General features: G+C 36.7%; 1 protein-coding gene across 7 annotated transcripts in view; it reads left to right on the top strand.

Annotated features, from left to right (window-relative positions):
- The window catches only part of ATP13A3 (ATPase 13A3), a 100,740-nt gene that overhangs the window by 72,675 nt on the left and 5,257 nt on the right, over window positions 1–22,808 (top strand). For 6 of the 7 annotated variants that reach the window (XM_053221047.1, XM_053221045.1, XM_053221048.1 and 3 more), the window contains 12 exons: window positions 250–425; window positions 1,414–1,536; window positions 1,620–1,699; window positions 2,515–2,557; window positions 2,645–2,754; window positions 3,052–3,148; window positions 4,068–4,140; window positions 5,954–6,131; window positions 7,733–7,920; window positions 12,810–12,898; window positions 16,277–16,357; window positions 17,851–17,940. In XM_053221047.1, coding sequence (XP_053077022.1) covers window positions 250–425; window positions 1,414–1,536; window positions 1,620–1,699; window positions 2,515–2,557; window positions 2,645–2,754; window positions 3,052–3,148; window positions 4,068–4,140; window positions 5,954–6,131; window positions 7,733–7,920; window positions 12,810–12,898; window positions 16,277–16,357; window positions 17,851–17,940 — 1,328 coding nt within the window. The remainder of the gene's footprint in view (window positions 1–249; window positions 426–1,413; window positions 1,537–1,619; window positions 1,700–2,514; window positions 2,558–2,644; window positions 2,755–3,051; window positions 3,149–4,067; window positions 4,141–5,953; window positions 6,132–7,732; window positions 7,921–12,809; window positions 12,899–16,276; window positions 16,358–17,850; window positions 17,941–22,808) is intronic. The other variant, XM_053221049.1, reaches the window with a different exon arrangement.

Here is a 22,808-nt window from a genome sequence, read left to right on the forward strand (position 1 = left end):
TATCTGACTTTAAAAAGTGTGGGTAAGAGTGGTCTGTTTAGCATATGTGTGCTGGAGTTATTTGAGGCTTCCTTTGAAAAGTATGTTTTGATTTTTGGTATTTTGAAGCTCCAAGGGGTAAGACTGTACAGGATCCTCATTTTGCCAAGCATAGTCAGGGGGTAATAGAGATTCTGGGTAAGTATTGTTGTCAAGTACATTTATGTTTCCATTTTAATTTTAACATATTGTCAATATTTTGAACATTAGGTGACAACATGTTGACTGCTGTCTCTGTGGCCAGAGACTGTGGAATGATACTACCTCAGGATAAAGTTATTATTGCTGAAGCATTACCTCCGAAGGATGGAAAAGTTGCCAAGATAAACTGGCATTATGCAGACACCCTAACACAGTGCAGTAATTCATCAGCCATTGACTCGGAGGTAATGTCAAGATGATTTTTTCCTTTTGAAGCTTGCTTGTTTGAATTTAGTCTGAAGAAATAAAAAGTGGTGCATTAAAATACAACACAACAAAACATAAATGAAAACAGACGCCTGGGCTGTCTCCTCAGAGATTGATTCATTAGGACTAGGTAAGACCCAGGTACCTCAAATTGTGGATATTTAGCCAAAGCTGAGAAGCACCATTTTAAAGTATAAGAATCCCAGGTATTTATCCTATTTTAAAAGTAGCGATAAATGATACAAGTGGTCCATAATGTTTCATTCATGCATTATTTCAAACTGAAGCTGATATTTAGCCTTTCTTTATTTGTTTTAAATAAACATCACTGGATGATTACCTTAACATTGAGTTTCTTTTCACTTTCAAAAAACGTTAAACTTTGATTGTTTTATGTAAAATATCAAATGAAAGAATTTAGTTTTGGATCTTATTTATTTGTTTGTTTGTTTATTTATATGTTTATTTTTGAGAGAGACAGAGCGAGCCTGAGTTGGGGAGGGGCAGAGAGAGAGGGAGACACAGAATCAGAAGCAGGCTCCAGGCTCCAGCAGAGAGCCTGAAATGGGGCTTGAACTCACGAACTGTGAGATCATGACCTGAGCTGAAATCGGACACTTAACTGACTGAGCCATCCAAGCACCCCATAGATCAGATATATTTAAAATAGGATTGGGGCGCCTGGGTGGCTCAGTCGGTTGAGCATCTGACTTCGGCTCAGGTCATGATCTCACAGTTTGTGAGTTTAAGCCCCGCATTGGGTTCTGTGCTGACAGCTCGGAGCCTGGAACCTGCTTTGGATTCTGTGTTTCCTTCTCCCTCTGCCCATCCCCCTCTTGTGCTCTGTCTCTGTCTCTCAAAAATAAATAAATAAATGTAAAAAAAAATTTTTTTTTTTAATTAAAAAATAGGATTGTATTACTCGGTTTGGCTGCCTAAATATTGTTTTGAATGTCTTGTACATAGGCTATTCCAATTAAATTGGTCCATAATAGCTTAGAGAATCTTCAAGTGACTCGTTACCATTTTGCAATGAATGGAAAATCATTTTCAGTGATATTGGAACATTTTCAAGACCTTGCTCCTAAGGTTAGTGACTTGGGTTTATGTATGTTTGTGTTCACAAGAATACATTGTGAATAGTATTTTAAAGAAATTCATATTTTTTTCAGTTGATGTTGCATGGCACTGTTTTTGCTCGTATGGCACCTGATCAGAAGACACAATTAATAGAAGCATTGCAAAATGTAGAGTAAGTATTGGTGGTGTTTTATTTTTATGAATTGTAATTTCATTTTCAAACCCAGAAAAGTAACTGATATTTCATGTGTATAGAATTGTCACCTGCAAGATAGGTGATAACTCAGGCTCATGTACTCATTTATTTAGCGAAAATAAATATCCACAATTCCTTTTCCAGGTAATATCTTTTAGATAGAGTTCATTTACTCAGCTTCTGGAAGTGACTTTATAGTTTCTGTAAATAATTATGTTTCCAGTTTTAAAGGGAGAAATCTTTACTGATAACCTTAAAAGTAGGTTACTAAAGACTGTACAGGCCCAAGACCTTTGTTCTATAGATTAGGAAATTAAGATGCCAAATAATAAACTATTTGCACAGCTTGTGACAGAAATGGGACAATAACCCAGGTCATTTGACTTGCAAGCTGGTGCTGTTTACAAAGCAAAATGCCTGTGGTCAGTGTGGTAAAAAGATTTGTCAGTTTCAGTGGGGAGGTCTTGGTCTGTTAGCTGTTCATAATGTATTAGAAAATCCTTTTTTAAAAAAAATTTTTAGTGAAAAAATTTTTAATGTTTGTTTATTTTTGAGAGAAAGAGAGTGTGAGCATAGGAGGGGTAGAGAGAGAGGGAGACACAGAATCTGAAGCAGACTCCAGGCTCTTCAGCACAGGGCACGATGCAGGGCTCAAACTCATGAAGTGCGGATCATGACCTGAGCTGAAGTCAGACACTTAACTGACTGAGCCACCGTGGTGCCCCTGAAGAAGTATTAAGTTAAATGTTGTTTATTTTAAAAAATTAATCGACATAATTTTTGTTTCTCAGTTACTTCGTTGGAATGTGCGGTGATGGGGCAAATGATTGTGGTGTAAGTATGGTTTTTGTGATTTACAATTCTTTCTCTACCCAAGTCCCATTCACAAAACTTAACTCCTTTTCTTCTTCAAACCATTAGGCTTTGAAGAGGGCACATGGAGGCATTTCGTTATCAGAGCTTGAGGCTTCAGTGGCATCTCCCTTTACCTCCAAAACTCCTAGTATTTCCTGTGTGCCAAACCTTATCAGGTAGCACAAATTGAAAATTTTCCCATTATCTCTTTGTGGCTTGCTCTAATAATGTAGAAAAAAATTATAGAAATGAGTATGAATTTGTTGTAATGGTGTATTAGTATATTCTATATCTTAGTTACCAACTGGTTGCTACTTTTCATCTCTTTCAGTTCTGCTTTGGTTTAGTTCTTTTGGTAGAAAAGTGCTTTGTTGTAGCTGTTGAATGTTGCTATTCATCTGTCAAGATATAATTGTGATTTGGAAGAGGAATTCAAAATGCTTTTATTCACATGCCAACATTTGTTTTCATAGGGAAGGCCGTGCTGCTTTAATGACTTCTTTCTGTGTGTTTAAATTTATGGCTTTGTACAGCATTATACAGTACTTCAGTGTTACTCTGCTATATTCTGTGAGTACCAACATTGCTTATAGAGATGCTGCTTAGTGTTAAGACATTTAAGCTAAAATATTGAGTATGTATGCGTCTACTAATTATGAAACTTACATAACTAGCATCTGTAAGTTTTCCTTTGGTTTGTTATATTTTGAGTAGCAGATTGAAAATCTCATTGATCTAGAATAGCATTTTCTTTAAGGCTGACAACTGTGGCTAAAGCCTCGTGAATAAAAGATGATTGTATTCTTTTTTTGCCTTTAGCTCAGATTGGGCGTCTTTCTTAGAACTCTTCAAAATGTCAAGCTGTGACATATTTCAGAATTGTAGTTAACCTTGCGATACATTTTCAGAAAAGGTCAGAATGAGAAAAGGTGTTTCAGCAGTAGTTTGTAGGACTTTATGCACTTGGAGAAAAAGTGTAAACAGTGATGTCCATAGGTAATCCACTGGATTTTATAATTGAAGTGAGATCACTTTAGAGTTTTCTCAAAATTAACATTAGTGACATGCCAGGGAGTCTTTGTGAAAATATCCCTTCTACCTTGTAGAAAGTATCAGGAGTGATGGTGTTAGATATTAAGGAAGCTTTGAGATACTAATTTTCAAGAATGTTGAATATTGTGAGTAAAAGCTTGTGTTTCCTTTTTGCCAAAAGGTTTAAGATTTATATTGAATAAATTTTTAGGAGATGCCTTTTATATTAATAAATTGAATGTTTGCAAACGTATGTTCTATGTCAGTAATATCAAAGGCAAATGTGTTTTAATTTTTAAGCAAGTCCAAGTGTCATTTTAAAGTTGTCTTTATCGAGGTTGAGGGGGAGTGCATGGAGGGGGGCAACTGAAACCAAGGGAGGAAAATCTAAAGCCAGGGAAAATGGTATAAAAATAATTTCTGAAAACTAATTATGTTTTAAAAATCACTTCTGTAGATCTTAAGTAACCTGGGAGACTTCCAGTTTCTCTTCATTGATCTGGCAATCATTTTGGTAGTGGTATTTACAAGTGAGTATTTTGCTTTACTATCGATTTAAAAGCATATGAAATTCTGATGTAACTCATTAAACTTTGGTAAATTTATATCAATAATTATAACAGTGCATACTTCTTCAGATTCCCTGTAAATATGTTCTTTTACTACTCATTGTTTTCATTTGCCCTATTTTATTGTTCTCTGTCCATGTTTTTCTGAAATATTTGAAAATAAGTTTGTGTTATCATGCCCCTTTGTCTCTGAATATTGTGTATATTGCCGTAAAACAAAGCCATTCTCTGACATAATTAAACATAGTTATGGGGCACCTGGGTGGTTCAGTCAGTTAAGCGTCCGATTTCGACTCAGGTCATGATCTCAGTTTGTGGGTTCGAGCCCCGCATCAAGGTTCCGTGCTGACAGCTCGGAGCCTAGAGCCTGCTTTGGATTCTGTGTCTCCCTCTCTGTCTGTTCCTCGCCTGCTCGTGCTCTGTCTCTCAAAAACTAAACATTAAAAAACAAAACAAACCATAGTTATAAAGATCAGGAAATTTAACACTCATACAATATTATCTAACCCACAGCCCATAATCAAGTGTTGTCATATATCCAAATAATATCTTTTCTACTTATTTTGTTCCCCTAGTTCTCTAGACCAGGATCTAACCCAGGCTCACAAATTTCATTATCTTTTCTCTTTAGTCTTTTTTTAATCCAGAATATTACATCAGCCCTTTTTTGGGCATCTTGATGTTGACATTTATGAAAGAAGAGAAACCAAATATATGGATGTCTGATGTAGTCTCTTTAGACTTGGGCTATGAATTCTTGGCAGGAACATGGCAGAAGTGATGTTGTATCCTCAGTACAGCATATGAGGAGACACAAGATGTTGGTTTATTCTGGTCTTTGTGATTATATAAAAATAAGTAATGATGTAATGGGATATGACCCATTTAGTCAAATGAATATTCACAAGTTCATATTGGAAATAAATAGGGAGAGAAGGGAAAGCTCTTCCTGAGAGTAAAATGCAAACTAATAAATATAGAAGGAATGATGGGCTTAGACCATGAAAAGACCCTGATCTGATTCATCTGTTAAAACAGCTAATTCTATCCTGTGCATTAGACCAGCATCTCTGGCCTCTACCCCTACGTGCCAGTAACACAGCCACAGTTGTGGCAACCAAGAATATCTCCAGACATTGCCAGATGTTCTCAGGGGTCAAAAGCATGTTGGTTGAGAACCACTGGATTAGATCGTCTTTAGTGGATACTAAAACTGGCGAGTGAAAGTTTAATGAGGAACAGGATTTTTACATAGTTTCAATATCTTTTTACAAATTACTTATCAATTATAAAGAGGAATGTTGTGGAGAAACTTGGGGGGCATCACCTTAATAAGCGATCAAAGCCTTTTTTGGTTACGGTTATGTTTATATAGCTTCCAACCTTTGTTAATGTCTTTTTAAGAGGAGAAAATATGTATTATTACTGTAGATTTGCAATTAAAGATTGAGAAATAAATAAATTTTTAGTTGAACATACAAGGATGGTGATTGATGTTATAGTTTATGTTGAGTATTCTTTTTACTTATACTAGTGTTTCTCTGAATTTCAGTGGGGTAATGTAAAAGTACTCATGAAAAAAATAGTACACTTTTGAAAAAGTCTAAATTGTTTACTTTTACAGATTACTTAAATCTGTATGACATCTGGATTGGGTTTTGGACAATTTTTATAGTAAAGATTTGTTAGAAATAAATTTAAGTTCCTAAATGAATCTGAGTTTTATAGCAACTAATTTAGATGAAACCTCCTCCTGTTTTTCTTCTCAATATAGTGAGTTTAAATCCTGCCTGGAAGGAACTTGTGGCACAAAGACCACCCTCAGGTCTTATATCTGGGGCCCTTCTCTTCTCCGTTTTGTCTCAGATCATCATCTGCATTGGATTTCAATCTTTGGGGTTTTTTTGGGTCAAGCAGCAATCTTGGTATGAAGTATGGCATCCACAGTCAGAGTAAGTTGGTCAATCCATTTAAAAAATGTGTGTAAGATATGTGTAACATGTATGCATGTAAAAATAAGTTTTGAAATTTATATAACAGTTCACAGGCAGCTTGATTAAATAGTTAAATTATTTGGCTTATATTTGATTAGAAATATTATGGTAACTCCTTTTATCTGTAGAAAGATGGTCAGGCAAGGTCCTCATGGTCACTACCAACATGAGGATATTGGACCAGTTTCTTAATTTGCTACTGAGCTTTGCTTTCCTTACCTGTAAAGTGAGAAAGTTGAAATTAATCACTAGAGTCTTTCCTAAACCCGGAATGTTTGTGTGTCGAACTTTTCTACCCTAAGTTTAGGAAATAGCATTTTAAAACAAACAATAGAAAAAAAACTCGTAAAAAAACTGCCAAGTGCTTCTCTTACTTATAAGGTAGAGTGTTCTGTCAGTGACAGATTATGATAACATTATTTTAATTAATCAAACATGTAAGCCATTCACTAAGGTAATTTTGTAGAATTAAATTTTTAGATGCAAACATTTATTTATAGTTTGCTTATAATGAAAGGAGATTGTCTTTAAAAGTTTCAGGAAACTTGGGGCGCCTGGGTGGCTCAGTCGGTATAGCGTCCAACTTCGGCTCAGGTCATGATCTCGCAGTTTGTGAGTTCAAGTCCCACGTCGGGCTCTGTGCTGACAGCTCGGAGCCTGGAGCCTGCTTCAGATTCTCTGTCTCCCCCACTCTCTGCTCCTCCCATGCTCATGCTCTGTCTGTCTCTGTCTCTCAATAATAAATAAATGTTAAAAAAAATTTTTTTTTTTTAAAGTTTCAGGAAACTTTAAGAAATTTAACATTACTGTTTGCTTATATGTACATATGGACACTGCACAGAAAAAGAAATAGATGGAATTGTTCCGGAGTATCTTTCCAGAGTTCATTTGTAGCAGATTAACATTTTGTTACTAGTTGCCTGTGCTTATGTAGTTAGTGTTTTAGTAATGGGTATTACCTGTGTTTGTCCTGCCCACCTGGGAGTAGAGCTCAAAGAGCACCATACATCGGTGAGAATATTGAGGGTCGTCTAGGTGCCAGGTGCTTTCCTAGGCATTGACAGAGTCATCCCTCATTCCTTAACAGTAACCCTGTGATGGCACAGGTGGTATCCACACTTATAGGTCAGGAAATGGGCTGAGAAATAAAGTAATATTTCCTCGATTAAGCCAAAAAATTGGTAGAGCTAAGGTCAGACCTAAGGTCTGTTAACCTTTACTGTGTTAAAATTACTCTCAAAATTTGATTTTTTAAAAAGTTTTACCCCAGTATAATCCACATACAGTGTTATATTAGTATCATCCTTAAATTTAAACAATGAGTGGGGCTTATTTATTATGACGTTTCTTCTAGTTTTTTAAACTGATTGGAATGTGACTAAAGAGAAGAGACACTTAACGCTGGTGTTGCCTGTTCCATATATTTTACCTTGATGTTGTTGGATCTCTTCCTATAAGCACCACCTTATTTCTATTTATGTTATGATAGTGATTGAGGACAGTGAACTTTTGGGAAGTGAGTATTGTGTTTAGTAATGTAAACATTTTTTGTGTTCTAGTGCTTGTAATACGACGAGAAGCCTGTATTGGAATTCTTCATACTTGGACAATGAAACCAAACCTGATACACATAATATACAAAATTATGAAAATACCACAGTGTTTTTTATCTCCAGTTTTCAGTACCTCATAGTGGCAATTGCCTTTTCAAAAGGAAAACCCTTCAGGCAACCTTGCTACAAGAATTGTAAGTTTGGCATTTGTTGTGATTTCTTTTATCCTGCTTCCTTTCTTTAAAAATAATGTAAGAAGAGTAGAGTTGAAACTGTTCTTTCAATGTGAACTAGGTCTTCATGAATAGAATGAACCTAGTGATTTAGATGTTTACTGTCTTGTTTTGTTCTCATGGGAGCTGCCAGTCTAAAGTTTAAAATTGAAGCCACCCTGTTCTAAACATTCCTGGTTTTCACATCCTATTGCTTCTGGCTCCAGCTTTTATTTTTACAGCACGTTGCAGACAGAGTTAGAATTAGAAGCAGGAACAGAGGATCTTCAGTTGGAACAGTGGGTATTGCTCTCTGCTGCTGGGCGGTCTGCACAGTGCCAACTGTCTTCCTGTCATTTTTGACACTGGTGCAGACAGCGTTCACCTGCAGTTCTTTCTTTCTGTCACCTCTGCATCCACTGCCGAAAGGGCCAGTAGAAGGGAGTCTTGTGCCGGGGTCAAACTTGTCTGCCTATGGCAGTAGGAGATAGCATTTCGATTAATCAAAATTGGAGCTTATAGGGAAAAACATCAATTGCCAAGTTTTTTAAAATTTGAGAATATACTAATATCTGGGACAACTTAATTTTTTTCATATAAAACTTCAGATATTTGCAATATTATAGAATGAATAGTAGTTATTCTTTGTTGTAGATGTAAAGAAATGCTGGTGTTCTACTTGGCAAACTGGTCACAGATTTCGGTAAATTATACCTGTCACATCAGTTTACAGCGCATTTTCACATTATTTTATTCTTCTACCCTATGTGGTTTGTAGGTCAAGTTTTATTGCTTCATACATTTGGACAGGTTAAGATGATTCAAGTATCAATATTGTCATCTGTTTTTACTTTTTTTTTTTTTTTCCACAAAAACTGATATTATCTAATAAGTAGAAAGTATATTACTGAGACCATATTGGAAGCATGCTTTGGGACAAAAAGCCTTCCATAGAAGGTCAATTACTTCTTCTAAGAGGACTTTGTAACTAAAGTTAGCTTTAGTTGAGGTGAACTTAGTGAAAGTTGATGTATGTGTTTTAGTTTTAGTTCCATATTTTTAAATTTCAAGGAAATATTTAGCATGCCCAAGGTTAGCTGAAACATCTGTCAGAGAATAATGCCTCCCCCCCTTTTTTTAATTAAGAAAACTGGTGTTCAGACTGTTTGGTAAGCAAGACAGCTGTGTCAGGAAAGTTAATTTTAGAGGTCTGAGAAAATCTACCATATCCATGCTTCTCCAATTAAAAAAAAGATTGTTTTCCTATTTTAAACGCATCTTTTGTGTTATTTGGAAAACTTCAAAAAACTTAAAGGCTTTGTATTCCCATGTAATTTTGTATTAAGGTATTTTATATTCCAATTTAATTTCAAATTCACTTGAATAAAAAATAATCCCAATTGTTGATCACTGGCCTATTTTTGTTAGAACATGATTAAAAATTGTGGTTTGGCAGAAATATAGCCACAAAACTTTTGTCCTTAATATAAGCAGTTTGTGCATGTCTTTCAGTGGATAAACAGAAGTGCATGCTATCTTAAAACATGCCTGCTAGAAAATAAAATAGGAACACTAAAGTCAACATATACATATTTTGCTAATTTTCACATCTTGTCTGCCTGTCATTGGAGTCTCCTAATCTTGGAGTTACTGATGAATAAAGAAAGAAAAGTAGAAAATAAGAACTGACAGAAATAAAGTCTAACTTTATAAAGGAATATACAATGTAAAGTATAAATATAGTTGAAATGAATGGAGAAAAGGTTAAGGCTTTACTAGAGTTGACATTAGCTTTTCATTTTTTACTGTAGAATAGACAGTTAACAGTTCTTTGCCAGGACTTGCTAGTTGCTGTTCTCTGTATCTAAATAGTAAAACGTATGAAACCTATCTTGAGATTACTGTTTTTAAAAATTAATATCTGTCTTAGGCATTTAAGGCAGTCTCTTCAGAGTTGGTTTTTTTTTTTTTTTTCTCTTCTACTGGTGGATTCTAAATAAAACGAAATTTCAGTCTGTGGTGACCCATTTTCAACTTTACCTTAGCCCACTTATATTTTCTCCTTTGACCATGCTATCATTTCAAGGGCCATGATGATACAGACTTAATTCTTACACTCTCATTTAACTAGATGTGATTTCTTGGGATTTGGCTTCAGTTTTTGCTCCAGTTTCTTGACTTGACCCCTATAACTCCTGCTTGTGACATCCTAGTCCTTTCTCAGTCTGTGAAGACATCACTACTGAACTGCCAGGATCTCTCTTCCTCAGGGTATATGCATTTTTTCCTGGTCATCTGCCAGGCCTGAATTGGTTGGAGCAGATACCTAGAGGCCCTGCAGGATAAGCTGGCCTTTCAAAGATAAGAAACTGAGTAAGGAAGGGCGAGGGGGTGGGGGGAGAGGAGAGAGAATTAGGAATAAAAAGACTTGAAATTTGTGGTTATGGCTCAGAAGATCCCAGTTCATATTTTTTGAGGAAGGAACAGCTAGAGAAGTATATATCAGAGTCGTAAACAAGTTTGTAGGCTTATTTATCCTATGTAAGGGTTTATTTTTGAGTCACATACCAAGGGGAATATAAAAGAAATCCTTCTGGTGCTTGATCTTGTTGCCACATTCCATCAAAATGGTCTGGTATCATCAACAACAAATCTGTGATGCCCTAAGCTGGGACATATTTAATAACTTTAATTTACTTATTGCTTTGCCTTTTAAGGACTAAGTCTGCTCTTCCCTGTGGTATCCTCATCATGTTAGTTAAAATACCTTGACTCCAAAGGACTTGTTCCCTGTTCACACAGCTTTGTGGTAGAATCTAAATCTTTAACTTACGGAACATTGTTCCCTGATCTCCAGTTACCACCAACACAGAATTTGTTTTGATTGCTGTCTTCTGGTGAAGAGCATTACTTGTACTTCAGTAGCAATGCCAGCAGAGTCCAGGAGCAGAGAGCACAGTTTACTAGAAACTCTGTACCTCTCAAAAACGAATACCTGATTTTCTCGTTCTTGGTTTCCCTATTGATCTTTTCATTGCAGTGGTTATATACATCTGCCAACCATGCACCTCCCCATCAGATTTCTTTGAATAGTGCCTCTTTTTCTCCCCTGGCTAAACAGAGGAGAGGTTCAACTGGTTATTTTCTGCTTCACATGGAAAATCTTGGCAGATTTTTTAGAGGTGTGATCAAAGGTATGTCTTTCTAGGAGAAAGACAGGAACATTTGAGAAACACTGTTGAGGTAGATGTAAGACATTTGTGAGCCTGAGTAAAGGAAAACAAAAAAAAAAATTGTTTTTTTCTGGCAACATGTCAGGAAGTAGATTGCAAATCTGTTTTGCTTATGGCTGTAAAAATGCATTCGAATTTGGAAAACATTCAATATGGCCTATTACTATTTTGAACCAGCTTTCTTTTCTGTCTCCATATCTCTCTGGCATTTGTATTCTGACCATTTCTTGTCCTTTTTCTGAATTTGTCTTTTGTGTGCTTCTGTACTTGAAATTAGCACTGTCCAAACACTTTAACTGACCACAATAACTGTATGAGTGACTGTGTAACTTATATATTACTTTAGTTGCTACGTTTATTGAATAGAATGTTATAGTTCCTGTTTATAGCTTAGTAGTATGTTTTAAAAATAAAGATCTAGAAAAAATATTTTTTTTTAATCTAGCATGGACCCAAATTTTTCAGCCTGTTGGTCAGTGACTTACAATAAAAAAAGTGTCCCCACTTTGACATGAATGTTAATAAAACTTCCAGCCCAAGTTGTTAGAACAGTAAATCTAGATATTAATACATGTAAACAATAAATACATATATATAGAACATAATGTTATTTCTACAAAACAATAAATATTGGCTTATAGTTTTGAACTGACATATTAACAGTGTTTGTAAATGGCTCCCACATTTAAAAATAGTATGAGATTCCGCATTTAAAGTCCAAAAATTGGATATTAACTTCTTTACCCAATCTGAAGGCTTCGTGATAAAATTTTGGTTTTACATGGTGTTAGTAAAATTTGAGTTTCAAGATGACCTCAAATAAGAACTTGTAAGTAAATATCCAAACCAAAGAAACAAGGGGAAAAAGTTGGGGGGGGGGTAGCAATATAATGGGGAAAGTGCTGAGCCTTAAGGCTCATTACATGAGAGTATGTTTGTATATTTGCAGGTGTATGCATGTATGTACACGGTTAACAAAATGACCACAAGCAGGGAGTTTTATTTTGGAGTTAGGAACGTAATGCAAAGTACTCTGAGACTGAATTTACCGCTCCTAGCTACTGCAGCAAGTGGATTAACCCACATTTAAAATAGTAGATACTCAGTTTCTGGGTTTTAGCGTACATTTTCTGTAGAAATATTTCATGGAGGAAGTCATTAAGAAAGTGGGATACACTTAACAGAAATATACTTACAGTCAAATTAGAATGTCTCCATTTAGGATTATAACATACTTAATACTGGGAATAAATGTTATTCAGTATTTTTATATTCAACAATAATTATTACATACATGTTTTAAATGATAATTTCATTTTGCTCTACATAATCTAGTCTCCTATCTGTGAATTATATATTGACTTGATTATCTTATAAATTAGCTATCTATCTAGGAGAACTACAAAATGTCTCCTATTTTTATAAATGCTGATTATTTCTATGTCACATAATGAATCCTTTGGGCCTGGATGATGTGCCGTACTCTAGGAAATAACATAAAACACACATTTTATGTACTTCATCAACCTAAATAGGTGTATCGAAAACCAAATTTAGGATTGCCAGTATACCAGTTGTTATTATATGCATTTTTATTTAAAGGAACTTCTAATTTAATTGTTTTACTTTCTTTTTCAGATTTTTTTGTTGTGTCTGTGATTATTTTGTATGTTTTCATATTACTCATCATGTTGCATCCAGTTGCCTCTATTGACCAGGTTCTTCAGGTAAGGGTTCAGCACATCAATTACTACTGGTTGTCTGAGGGTGATAATATCTAGTAAGACAGTGATAGAAGATGACACACTAATAGTTCATGAAAGTTACACAGCCAAATAGGACTTCTGGATGTTTGCTAGGGCTTATGATCTACCCCCTCCTTTGTTCCGGGTTACTGGGGACAGAGACTCAGCTCTGAAGGTCTTTCCCCCCCAGGACCTCTTCTTTCTGAATTTTCTAAAATGCAGTTAAAGTGACCCAAAAATACCGTAGAAAGAATAAAGAACATAATTGGAACATCAGCTTTTATTGCTCTACCTGTTATTTTATGTTTCTTTCCTGTTCCTTCAGTCTTTGCTTCTGGTTCCATTTCCCTGTCTACAAACAAATGTTGCTTGGTCTTTAAAAATAAAAAAACTTTGACCCTGTTATTTGATCTGTCCCTTATCGATCCACTTCTTGAATAGTCTATACCTACTGCCTCTTCTTCACTGTCCACTGAGTTCTTTTTTTCATTAAAAACTTTATGAATGCTGAAATACCTGTTTTATGTAGAAGAAAATGCACACCTATTTAAGTTGTTAAGCATAATAGTAATAAAAGAACACCCATGAGTTCATCATCCAACCTAAAAAGATAACACTACCAGCATCAGTAAGGCACTATCATGTACCTTTTTCCAAACATTCTGAGGGAACCACTATTCTAATTTTTTATCTCATTGGCTTGCTTTTCATTATACAATTACCATACTGTATGAAGCCATAGAAGTTTTGCTTGCTTTTGACCTATATGACAATGTTATCTTACTATTTGTATTTTTCTGTGACTTGCTTTTTCCCATTAGCATTATTTTTAAGAGGCATCCATGTTGATACATGCATTTCATTTTCACTACTATATAGAATTCCATTGTAGGAATATATTTTCATGCATTTCTCCATTCTCCATTGGTAAATAATTAGGTTGTTTGTAGTCTTTTCCTGTGTTAACAGTGCCGGTATGAACGTGCAGTACAGGTCCCGTAGTGTATAGGAGTGAGTGTTGACATACCACAGAGTGGGAATGGAGTGGTTTATCCCAGGTACAAGCAGCTGTGTTATTCAACTTGGAAGAGATTGATGATTTATAGTCCTTACCAGCAGTGTATGAGTGTCTGTTTCCCCACATGCTTCATGGAGGGATTTAGATAAGCACTTTAAGCAAAAGAAGAAAACAAAAACCACTTATGTTTCTCCCACCACATGTGTCTTTCTGCTGCTTCACATCTGTCTTCTTAAGTTCAGTGGACTTGTCCTTTTAATTATTTTTTTCCCAACCTTACTTGACTCTTCAGCAGTATTTGAAAAGTTAGCCATGTGATTATTCTTGAGACTCCCTCTACAATTTTGTGATGCTGTGCTCCCTTCTGATTTTTTCCTACCCTTATGACTAGTTCTCATTCTCTGTGATGGATTCAGACTCTTCCTGTTCCTTAAATGTTAGTGTTCCACACATTCTTGTTCTTCTCGCTCGTGTTACTCTGTACATTTGGGTGAGCTGCTCTATAGTGCCAGCTTCACCCATGGTGCCATCTGTGTTGGTCTAGCTCTCACAACTGAGCCTTAGGATTGAATATGCACTGACATACTGAATATTATATGCGTGGTTCGCCCATCAGTTCTCTGATTCAGCATTTTTATAACTAAGCTTATCATCTTATTCTTCCTCAACCCTGCTTTGTCTTGGTTTTTTTAGTACCACCATTTATCCAAGTCAGAAGTGTGTATATGTGTCCTTGTCTTCTCCTTTTCTTTTCAAAGCCAGTCTTTTCCTAGATTCTCTCCATTTTCTTACTCTGAATCTTTTAGCTTTAATCCATCCCATTTGCCACTTAAAAAGAAACCGTTGTTTCCTCTATTCACAAAACTTCTGACACCAGTTGTGTGGGGGTTGTTCCCACACTCGTCTCCAACCCTGGACTCCAACTCAGTATCTTACAGTTCAGTTCTGGCACTACCTGGAATTAGCCAGACCCTACAGGTTAAGGGCTGTGTCCCACAAGAGTGCTCCCCAACGAATTGCAAGTCCCAAGTCATCACCTGTACTTCTGACTAATTAGCTATGAACCAGAGTTCCCAGAACCCACTTCTCAGGTTTGAGAATTTGCTGTAAAACTCAGGGAAACACTTATGTTTATTGGTTTATAATAAAGATTATAATAAAGGTACAAATGTACAACCTGGTGAAAAGGCAGATAGGCCGAGGTCTAGAAAGGTCTTGAGCATAAGAGCTTCTGTTCCTGTGGAGTTGGGGCTGCACCACCCTCCCAGCACATGCATGTGTTGACCGAACCAGAAGCTCTCCAAACCCTGAAGTTGAGGGACATTTTTTTAAAATGGAGGCTTCATTATGTAGTCATGGCCCATTATTAACTCAATCTCTAGTCTCTCTCCCTTCTGTGGAGGATGGGAGAGCGGGGCTGAAAGTTCTGAGCTTCTAATCATGGCTTAGTCTTTCTGATGACCAACCCCCACCCTGAAGCTAACCAGAGCCCACCAAGAGTAGCCTCATTAGAATAAAAAACATGATACCCAGGATATTCCAGGAGATTCAGAAGCTCTGGGTAAGATGCTTCTATTGCCAACATCACTTGGGAAATTAAAAGAGTTTTAAAAGCTCTGTGTTACACAGAAACCACATATATATTTCTTATTTTGTGGCCCTATCACTAGTTTCAGCTTCCATCATCTCTTGCCTTGATCACTATAGCAGTCTCCACCCCTGAAATCTTTCTTGCTAGAGTCATAGGGGTTTTTCTAAAACCTCTTAGATCGTATCAACTCCACAGCACCTAGCATAGTATTTTAGGTGCTCAGTAAATATTTGCTAGTCGACTAAAAGGTGAATGCATGAATGGAATTTTTTTTCTTTTTCTTTTTTAGACCTTAGAAATTAAACATAGATTTTAAAGTGAAAACGTAGACTGTTTGTTAAATTGATTTGGATAGTCCTTTTATGAATTTGTCTTTATATCAATATGTAGAGGTTTGAGTGATACTTCATTATTAGATTGGTATCTGCCTCATTGTTTAAAGACAAGACTTTACTTTAAAAATAGGGACTTGTTAGAAGTTCATGAACCAGTAGAAAGTATGGGCTTTTGAGTCTTAGTGATTAGGATTTGACTCTAAGCTCAGCCGCTTTACTGTATTCTTTTAACCTTGAGTTACACTTTTGTCATCGGAAAAGTGGATATACCTTGTGGCATTGTTAAGGATAGAGTAGATAATGTATGTGAAGGTACTTGGTATATAATAAGAATTCGGTAAATGTAGAAATTATTATATAATGCAGTAATGTTAATTGCGTACTACAATTTTAACTTAAAAATTTTTGTCTTACAGATAGTGTGTGTACCATATCAGTGGCGTATAACTATGCTTATGATTGTTCTTGTCAATGCCCTTGTATCTATCATGGTGGAGGTAAGCACTTCAGATGATCAAATGACTATGTTGCTGTTTTGGGAGTCTTGGTGATTTAATACTCCTGGAGGAAGAGGACAGGTGGCAGCATGGACATCTACCAAGAATCTCAGTTTCATTTTAGTTAAAATCATTTAGCTTTTTCTTCTTGACCTTTTCCATGAACTGAATGTAGTCCTGTTATGGGATATAACTTAGCTGCACTCATACAGATAGGAGAAAGGAACCAGTGAGATAGCAAAAAGCAGTGATCTTTAGAAGGGAGAGAAGATTGGTGCTCATAGTAAACCAGTGATCATGAAATCACAGTGGGCATGTACCACCAGTGACCTGTGATATACAGTAAAATCTCCCATTGAAGGAAAGAAAGGAGGGAGGGGCTTTCTCCATGAATTGTAGTGAATTTTAATAACAGTTTATCGAAAGTATAAAATGACCACTGTGAACTTACTAGCACTGATTGCTGGAACTTCGTTCTTGGTAGTTACTTCTAAGTTTCCTCTAGAGGTCTTAAGTCCTCTTTGATCCATTGTGTATTTTATAGTTACTCTCCTAGTAGGATTGCCTTTAATTTGGCTTCTATAAAGGGAGCGAGTAAGTTCTCATTTGCTCTTTTTAATGAGATTGTGTCTGTTCTCAGAACTACTATTCTAATTCACTCCTCTAGTAGCAATAGGTGAAATGGAAGAAGGAGATGCAGTTGTGATTTTTAAGTTAAGGGTTTGTTTATGAGGCAGGCTTTTGAACTAAAATTAGGTAATTTGTGAGGAACTGTGTGTGCCTTGGTGATAATTGTTCTCAACTTGGAAATTATGTTTAATTTGTTATCTAAAAGATGACTTGGTATTTAAATTTGGGCCATAGTGGGCAGCATGGATATTATGGTACTGATCTTTTTAAATTGCCCAGTGAAAATGATTTTCTCTGTTTTATGGACACCAGAAAGTACATCCAAGATACTATATTTTAAAAGCTTTCCTTTTTCTATAGAAGTTCATCTGTTCATATAAATGTTATTTCAAATAAAATTTTTTAAAAAATTTTAAGGGAATCCTCTCATAATTTCTCTTAATTTATTATTCTTGCTCACCGTCAAGAATTATTTATGTTGGACTCTGATGAAGTCATACACATTTATACATATTATGTTTAACTCAGTGAAAATAATTCATTGTTAACTCAGATTATAACCATTATTTTAATATGGGAAAGGCCTGAGGATTCAAATAAAAGCCATATTTTGTGGAAAGTTTAGAGGTCCCATTTTATCAAGAATTTTATGATGATTTATATTTGTTACAAAAGTTCTGTTGTGTAAAACAAAAAAAGTTCTATTATACTTTATCCTTTTTCAATATTAACTGAAATTGTATGAAAACCAAGTCATGTTTTTCACTAATGATGCAGCATTGTGTGAGCCTTTTAAAAATGTGCGCATTAATGAAGAATGACTTAGTCATTTTTAATTCTTAACTCACTGGAATATCTCTCAGAACTTCTTCCTTGACATGGTCCTTTGGAAAGTTGTGTTCAATCGAGACAAACAAGGAGAATACCGCTTCACCACCACACAGCCGCCACAGGTTGGAAATCAGCACTTGCTCTCCATTCTTCACGTGTATCTAGGCTCCTTTAGTTGTGTGCTCTGCCTTCTGTAGGGTGGTATTCTGTTGTGTGTCACCTCCACCTTTCCCCTGCGCCTGGCATTCCATTTCCTGTAAGGAGTCCTAGAAAATTCTTGGCAAACGTTTGTTACAGGCTTTTCAGGACTTCAGGAATTTCATAAGTCTCTTTTCCATTCCAATCCTTATCTTCTCTGTGTCTGAAGATCTTTTTCTCAGTAGTGAGAGTTCATTTTTCCACTTCTCTCTGGCTTACATGTTTACAGTTTTCATGAGTCCCATTAGAAGCTAAATGAGATTCATGTAAACAAAGTTATGAAATGGGAATTGTTCATGAATCAGAGTCCAGAGAACAAAATTTTGAGGAATTATTTCTATTGCTTGTCAGCAGTTACTGTGCCTTAATTTTGGGCAGCTCTTTGGCTTTTCCAGACGTATGTCTCTCTTCATTCAGAAAAAATCTCAGAGAGACTGTGCAGATCTTTATATAAACCATCGCTTAGGACTTTTGAGTTTTTAGATCCATTAAGCAGCTTACTATTTGAAAGATACACAAGCTCCATGGTAAAAAGAGAAGAGAAAGAGATGAATAAAACCCATTTCCTAGTGTTTGGATGCTGTAGTCATATACTGTAACCTCTAGTCATGTAGTATATGACTAATACACATGTATGTACTTCTACAACACATAAGGAAGCATATAAGGTCCGTCTTAGTTTTTTTTTAAACTGATACCCATCGAATCAGCTCTGATCCACTTGTTTAGCTGTAGAGAACTTGACAATACAGTGTCTCCTTGCCTCATGATCTGACCCATTGCTGTTTGTAGGTGCGTGATGGGCTTTTTACATATGCCAAGTCCTAAATCTTCTGCTCATCCTCAGCCAAGAGGAAAGCTGTCAGAGTTCAAGAGGATTCCCTGGCATTTCTGAGTTGGGTCACTCACTTATTTTTAGCCTTCTTTTACCTAAGTAGCAACTTCCTGAACTTTATTTTGGTAGTTTAGTAGGCTCGATGCCCAGAGTAATATCACAGATTGCTTTCTTTTTAAGAGGTCCTGTGGAGTGCCATTTCCTTTTTTAATGCTTTATGACGAAGAGTGAAAGTTTGGTACTAATGGCATGTGTCTGGCTTCACCTTTAGTTCCTTTTTCTCAAAACAGTATAGTGATATGGCTAGAACTGTATCAGGGCTCATGTCCATTAGTGAAATCTCCTCTGTGTCTGAGTTTTTTTTTCCTTTGGGTTACCTCACTACATTACTTCAAGGGGTGGATTTTGGCTCCTATCATCAGTCCTCATATGACATGTTTGCATTGGCAAGGCCCAGGCCAAGGAAAACATTTACATTGAGTTTTCAGCTCTCACTGTTGATCCAGAAAATGCAGGGGTGCCTGGCTGGCTCAGTTGGTGGAGCGTGCGACTCTTGATCTCAGGGTCATGAGTTCAAGCCCCACATTGGGTGTAGAGATTACCTTAAAAAAATAAATAAAATTTTTAAATAAGAAATGCAGATTCTGAGGAGGCATTATATATCCCTATTTAGTCAAAAGTGGGGGGTCATAAGCCTCCTTTAAAATATTTGAATTGGACATTTCTCCTCACTTTTCAAACAAAATTAAATGAGAGACAATTCTATTATTTGCTAAGTCTCTGTTTCCTAGAAATTTGTTAGTATCTGTCCTCCTTATTTTATTTTATTTATTTTTTTAATGAATTTTTAAAATGTTTATTTATTTTGAGAGAGACAGAGTGTGAGCAGGAGAGGGGCAGAGAGAGAGAGACAGGGAGACACAGAATCCGAAGCAGGCTCCAGGCTCTGAGCTGTCAGCACAGAGCCCGATGTGGGGCTTGAACTCACAAACCGTGAGATCATGACCTGAGCCGAAGTCGGATACTTAACTGACTGACCCACCCAGGGGCCCCTCCTCCTTATTTTAAAAGTCTGTGTCTCTCATGTGGCTTCCTATCTCTGAAGTGTTCAGAGGAGAGAGTGAAGGCAGAAAGTGGTCTAGAATAGACAAATCCAGCATCCCCTGTGTGTTTGCCACCTTGTTCTGAGAATCACTGAGCAGACAACGATTTTAGTCTTCAGTTTCTGTGATTGTGATTAAGAAAGCATTTTTAAAATTACTGGCTTTAGAAAAGAGTTCTTATAATGTGTTAGCACAGAGTGATACACTGTCATCTTCTGACACTTTCAGAATGTGTAATGTGGCTTCACTGTTCATATTTGTGACCCTTCAAGAACCAGTCAGCTAGTTATATTACCATAAGGTCTCAATCAGAGACCACTCTGTTGCTCGCCACCCCCCGTCCCCAGATATTTGATGGTGTCTGGAGACATTTTTGGTTATCACAATTGGAGGGGAAGAGGGGTTGCTACTGGCATGTAGTGGGTAGAGGCCAAGCATGCTGCTAAATGAACATCCTATGGTAGTACGCAGGACAAACCCCTCCCAACAGAGAATTTTTAGTCCAAGATGTCACTGGTGTCAAGGTTGAAGGTGAAAAGAGACTAGAGGTGAGAGTGGCCTGCTGCATCAGGGACTTCTGTGGCTGCCGTAATTCTCCTGTGCCACAAACTGTTGTTCGTGTCTGCCTGCTCTGTGCTCTTTTCTACCAAGAATCACAGGAGATCTTCTCAGACTGCAAGTCCCAACTGTCTATATTATTTCTGGGGGATGAAAAGCCCTATTTCTTTTTTGTCTTCCTAACCATATAGACCCATATAGGTTGAAAGTTTCAAAACAAGAGGCCCTGGACTAGGCTCCGGGTCTTAGACAGTTGGATTGGGAAGTCAAGAGCCTCATCTGGAAATCTCTGATAACCTTTTCTAAAATACCTGATAATCTGTAAGGTACTGTGCAACACCTCCAGGATCCTCCCAAAATCTTAAGGTATTTCTCACTTCACTCTATACGTAAAGAAGCAACATTCAGTCAACTTGCCATGGTTATGCCATCTACTGAGTGACAGAGTTGGGCGTTGAAACCAGGGTTTCTGATTTTAAGAAGAGTTTTCTATAGAGCTTTACCCTGTTTGGGAAGATCTGTGCAGCACATTCTCTTGCTAAGAAGCATTGGTGCATATCCCATGTCTGGTAAACTGAGGCCACTTAGTGGTAGATGTGGAACTAGGATTACATCATCATGTAGTTTGATCCCGCCTGAGGATTTGTGCCTGATTGTTTTCCTTTTGCGGGGGAAAGCAAGTATTAGTTGTAGTCCTTATGCCACTGAAACATTGTTTGAGCTTACTTAGATAGAATGCTAATTCTGGTTGTCTTTATTTTTATATTCGGGATTGGTATGGAAGAAGACTATTATGAAAACCACAGTATCATTACAGCATTTTTCCCACAAGCATGGCTTTATTCCTTTACATGCTACTCATGAAAACATTTTGTAAAAGACACTGCTGAAAGTAAACTGGCATTGGGGTTCTCGAACCAACAGCTTGGAATGGTCTAAGAAGCAGGAGAATTTTAGCTGTAGATCTTTTTGCAAGTTCCTTGTGGTTTCTCTGTTGGACTGTGGCAGCTTCTTTCCCATCTTTGAGGGATACACTTGGTTGTTTAACCACTCCTTCCAGTTGCTACAGCTACTGTGTTCTCCTGCTTCAGGGACTTATGCCTAGGTGTTTGGGGAGACCCGAGTGCTCATTCTGAGCCCTGTGCTGCTCCACATCTGCCTTCTTGGTGCACAGAGCTTCTTTCTCTTCTTGCTACCATCATCTCTCCCTTGGTTCATTTCTCATTCTAGCATGCCTGTAGCACCTGTTATTTTCTCTACCAGTGAATTCTGTTGTATTTGAGGATGCATGTGGTATGTTTGTTTCAACTAACAAACCTGTGCTTGCCTATCGTGTACTTCATGTGTATAATATTTGGGGGAGGGGAGGGTACAGGAACAAAATGTTTCCAATTTAAGCAGAAGGGGGATCCCTTAGTGTTTCTTGTGACTTAATTTATTTTTTCTAAATTATAACAAGTGTACTTGTTTTTAATAAGGAAATAGGATTTTTAAAAAAAAATATTCACCTTAATGTGGAAGGAGTTCTATTTAATTGTGATTCTGTTTGCAATGAAATTTGTTTTAATTTTATTGCTTGCCACACTTTCTACAGGTAGGAAACAGTGGATATAGGTGTATATATGTGTCTATTTGTGTGTAGTGTATGTGTGTGTGTCTCTTAAATTTGGAGACCCTGGGCTATGATTTTCCTTAACTCAGCGTGCTATGCTTGCCACATTGCCCTTTAACCTGGATGGCTCATCTGGACAGACAAGGCCTATCTTTTCTTGCCCCCCCCCCCTTTTTTTTTTTTTTTTTTTAGTCTTTTCTCGTGGTCCTTTAACAGTGCTGTAGGCTGTAAAATAAAAAGTGACAGCTTTTGGATTGATTTAGGAACAATGATCTTTCCTACAATTACATTGAAGAATTAAACACCTTTGGGAAAAGATAGATCCAAGTAGTGAGCCTCACCTCAGGTTAAATGTCAAGGGTTATTGTATATGTGCTTGCATGACATGTGTATGTGGAAAGGAATTACAGTTGACCCTTTAACAACACACGTGTGAGAGGTGCTAACCACCCCCCTCACTGCGCGGTCCAGAATCTGTGTATAACTTTTGACTTCTCAAAAACTTAACTGATAGATAGCCTACTGTTGGCCTTACTGATAAAATAAAGTTAACACATATTTTGTGTGTTGTATGTATCATATACTGTATTTTTACAATAAAGTAAGTTAGATAAAACCTGTGACTACAGAAATCATAAGGATGTACTGTATTTATCAAAATGTGCATAATCGGACCTACACAGT

Source organism: Acinonyx jubatus, chromosome C2 (assembly GCF_027475565.1).
Source record: "Acinonyx jubatus isolate Ajub_Pintada_27869175 chromosome C2, VMU_Ajub_asm_v1.0, whole genome shotgun sequence".
Lineage (NCBI taxonomy): Eukaryota > Metazoa > Chordata > Mammalia > Carnivora > Felidae > Acinonyx > Acinonyx jubatus.